Source organism: Pseudorasbora parva, chromosome 4 (assembly GCF_024679245.1).
Source record: "Pseudorasbora parva isolate DD20220531a chromosome 4, ASM2467924v1, whole genome shotgun sequence".
Classification (NCBI taxonomy): Eukaryota; Metazoa; Chordata; class Actinopteri; order Cypriniformes; family Gobionidae; genus Pseudorasbora; species Pseudorasbora parva.
In genome coordinates, this window is record NC_090175.1 from 16,534,432 (window position 1) to 16,537,856 (window position 3,425).

At 38.8% G+C, this 3,425-nt stretch overlaps 1 protein-coding gene and 1 long non-coding RNA gene across 4 annotated transcripts; one reads left to right on the forward strand and one right to left on the reverse strand.

The window, feature by feature from the left end:
- Positions 1 to 30: 30 nt before the first annotated feature.
- On the forward strand, positions 31 to 3,284 carry c4h19orf67 (chromosome 4 C19orf67 homolog). 3 transcript variants are annotated; one of them, XM_067441086.1, is made up of 8 exons: positions 31 to 140; positions 433 to 571; positions 665 to 851; positions 1,110 to 1,254; positions 1,341 to 1,441; positions 1,653 to 1,835; positions 2,674 to 2,835; positions 3,083 to 3,284. In XM_067441086.1, exons 2-8 carry the CDS (start codon positions 472 to 474, stop codon positions 3,225 to 3,227), a joined length of 1,023 nt encoding a protein of 340 aa, XP_067297187.1. In that variant the 5' UTR covers positions 31 to 140; positions 433 to 471; the 3' UTR covers positions 3,228 to 3,284. The 3 variants fall into 3 exon arrangements, with proteins under 3 accessions (XP_067297187.1, XP_067297188.1, XP_067297189.1); XM_067441087.1 differs by having other exon boundaries at positions 668 to 851; XM_067441088.1 differs by lacking the exon at positions 1,653 to 1,835.
- On the reverse strand, positions 1,994 to 3,089 carry LOC137072997 (uncharacterized). The gene is made up of 3 exons (XR_010904717.1): positions 2,989 to 3,089; positions 2,666 to 2,705; positions 1,994 to 2,438 (listed from the first exon to the last, which is right to left on the reverse strand). It is a non-coding gene; the product is annotated as an uncharacterized lncRNA (long non-coding RNA).
- Positions 3,285 to 3,425: the final 141 nt, after the last annotated feature.

Consider the following 3,425-nt stretch of genomic DNA (forward strand, 5'->3'; position numbering starts at 1 on the left):
GATTTCGGTGTCCTAGCAGGTTAAGAATAGGAAACACATATATGGTCATAACGAGTGGGCCTTACAACGGTCGAGGAAATACAAATATGGTCATGGCGAGCGGAACCACAACGGCTCAAAAACGAGGAAAAACGGTAATGGTAGGTGAAATCACTCAAACTTCTAAACTGCGACACAATAAATTGTATTTTTGCATTTATTAGTTTAGTCACAGGATCAATACAATGTACAGACTGAAATTAATATGCAACAATAGTCCGTCAAAGTTTGTGAAATTGCAGGTGTGACATCTTTTAAAAATCAAATCACTGATCTTGCTAGTCTCTTTACTGCTGCTGTCACGAGTACTAGGCTAATGTTGACGATTGTGGTAGCAAGGATGCAGTCGTCACTTATTTTTAAATGTATTTTTACACACGTTTTTTTGCGCAGAGTTAATTATTTTGTGGTTTCGTGCTGACTGATTAAACCATGACGGCAAACACAGAGTATGTTGAGTCTTCACTTTGCAACGAGAATGAAAAAACCCAGTCTCTGAAAGAAGTAGGGACGATTACGCAGACTTTTGAAGGTAGCTACTGGAGGAAAGTAGTATTTTGCAGTTTACTTGTCTATTCCCAAACCCAGCGGCACAAGATTTGTAAAATACTGCTGTTGTTCACAGAAGACACTACAATGGCTCCCTCTTTAGGTGATGAGAGGTATTTCTTGGGTGAAGGTCCTTTCGCAGGAAACACGTCTCCATCCTGTCAGGATAAGAGAATGATGGATGAAAAAATCTCTCCCGTTGAAAAACAACTGCAGTACCTGCTGAACAAGGCAGATGAGTTTCAAACTCAGCTTTTGTGGAGGTGCGGTTATATCAAGAAAAATAAGTTGTTTTCCTGTTTTTCCTGTCTCTTGTTTGATTATGCTTTAATAAGCCAACATATTATGTCATTGGATTTTTATTATTATTGTTTTGACATCAGAAGAGACAACAAAACAGAGTTTTATGATACAATTGCAAATATGTCAACACAGAAAACTACTCATGAGACATGAGAACAACCAAATGCCTTACACTCATCTGATAAAAAAAAAATCTACTCTTATATTTGTTTTTCAAGCCGAGACTGCGTCCAGAATTATGAGTTTGCCAATATTGTCCCAATGTTTTTGCAAACTTGTCAGCCGTACTTCACTTACTTGGAGTCCACAGCCAGAATCTCCAACCCCTTCCGCCCACCTCTGTCTACATACATTCGCACTCAGGTGAGAGTCTGATTTATTCCACACATCTCACACACTGCTGTGAACTCCAGGAACCCATATACAAACTGTGTTTGCATCCATCACAGCTTTTGCAGTTCTCTCAACAACTGTGTTCTCGTCTGGAACAGCTGATGTTGCTGTACGCCTCCTTCAGCTTCGTCTCACTAGAGGAATCTGATCCACTGAGGTACAAACCGATTAAAAATCATAGATATAGACAGGAAGCAGACTAATAAATTACAGTGAAGATTCAATCGGAAGATACGGAACTTATATTAGCACATAAGGAAGATTTTCAGAGGACTGTTTTTTTTTTTGGGGGGGGGGGGGGGGGGGGAAGAGATATATAGAGTACTATTTCCTTCATTGCAGATTTTCACAAGTATTTCTTTCGACAGTATCTCACACTTCTATATTGGCCAGTGTCTAATAGACAACATGAAGCTGTCAATCTTCCGGTACTGTTGCCCCACCCCCTTTCTTGCCTCAGCCAGTACTGGGCTATACAAGCGTATGCGCTGGAATGTGGAGCGAGAGATACAGGGAGAAGGAGAAGGAAAGACATGTGACAATGCAGAGTTGTAAGTGAGGTTTAGTCAGAGAGACTAATTTATAGGTCCCATACCAACCGTTTAAAAAAAAAAAAAGGAATAAGGGGAATGCACATTTTATTATATTTTTTACTTACAATTTATAGCAATTTTTATTGTTGCTATAATAATTTTTTATAATACTTGTTATTAGTTAACTTATTACATTCATTTTCAGCCAAAGCAACTTTGTTAGATGCAGAGGGAAATAATAATATAGAAATGATAATAGTGTAGGAGTAATATCTCAACAATTATCCAGTTTTTTGTTCACTTTTGACATGAGACTGAATTACACTGCCCGGCCAAAGAAAAAGTTGATGCACCTCTTGATAGAAATAAATTTTGTGATATTTCCATCAAGAGGTGCATCACTTTTTGGTCAAAGATCTTGTATTGACAATGCAAGAGTCCAGCACTGTAAAGTCTACTCCAGCACATTCCAAAGATGTTCATTGAAGTTAAGATCTGGACTCAGAGGTGCCAATTCATGTGTGAAAATGATTCTTCATGCTCCCTCCCAACCACTCTTTCACAGTTTGAGCTGATGAACCTTGACATTGTCATCCTGGAATATGGCCATGATGTGTCTTCCTACATGGTTAAGAAATAAAAATGTACACACTCCATCTGTTAGGGTTAGAAGAACTGTTGTCAAACGTGCTAGAAACATAAAAAAATCACTGCAATAATGATCCACTCATTGACTTAAATATGAACAGTCATTTTTATCTTATTAACACAAAAAATAATCAGCAAAAAGAGAATTAAGTCATATTTTGGCGCTAAATAAAGATATCATTAAAACAGTCCCTTCCTACCTTCACAGTTACTTTCTGTGCTGTGAGGATGTCATCGAGGCTGAAGATGATAAGGATGGAGACGGAAGATGCGAGGGAGAAAATACAGAGAGAGTGAATAGGGTGGCAAGGATTTGGTCTATTGGTCAGTGGGTCCAGACGTACCCTGACCCAGAGGACATCACGGATTGGTAATGTACTGCCGTCAGTTCCATAAGAAAATATGACTGAACGTGTTATGGTTACTTTCATTATCTAATCCTACATCCTTTTATAATACTGCAGCTACAGTTTCTGCTTTCCACAATACACTAACAAGAGTCTAATCCTTGATAAGCACTCACCTGGTTTGAGGCTTTAAATTAAGCCATGTGTAAATGTGATATAGGACTAACAGTTAAACCTAGCTGCTAAATTCACTGCGTGTATGTTTTGTAGGGTGTTGTGTTCAGTCCCTAGTGGTCAGTACAAGCAGCTGTTGAGTCTGGGAACTGAAGAGCCTTCGTCCTGCACTGCCACAGACTGCCTGCTGGGGGTGCTGCTGTCTCAGGAAATAGATGGTGCATTTGGCATTAAAACATGAGGCTGTGCTTGCTCACAGCCTCACCCATTCTGGAAAGAGCATTTGGTTTATTGAAATCAGATGGGTAACTGAATACAGATAGAAGCCTGTAGATTTTTCACAATGACTGTTTTTATAGTTATTTCATTGCTTTTGTTCTGCAATGACAGTTTATGCAATTTTCATGATTGATGAAAAGCTCATTAAACGGAGTAAAAG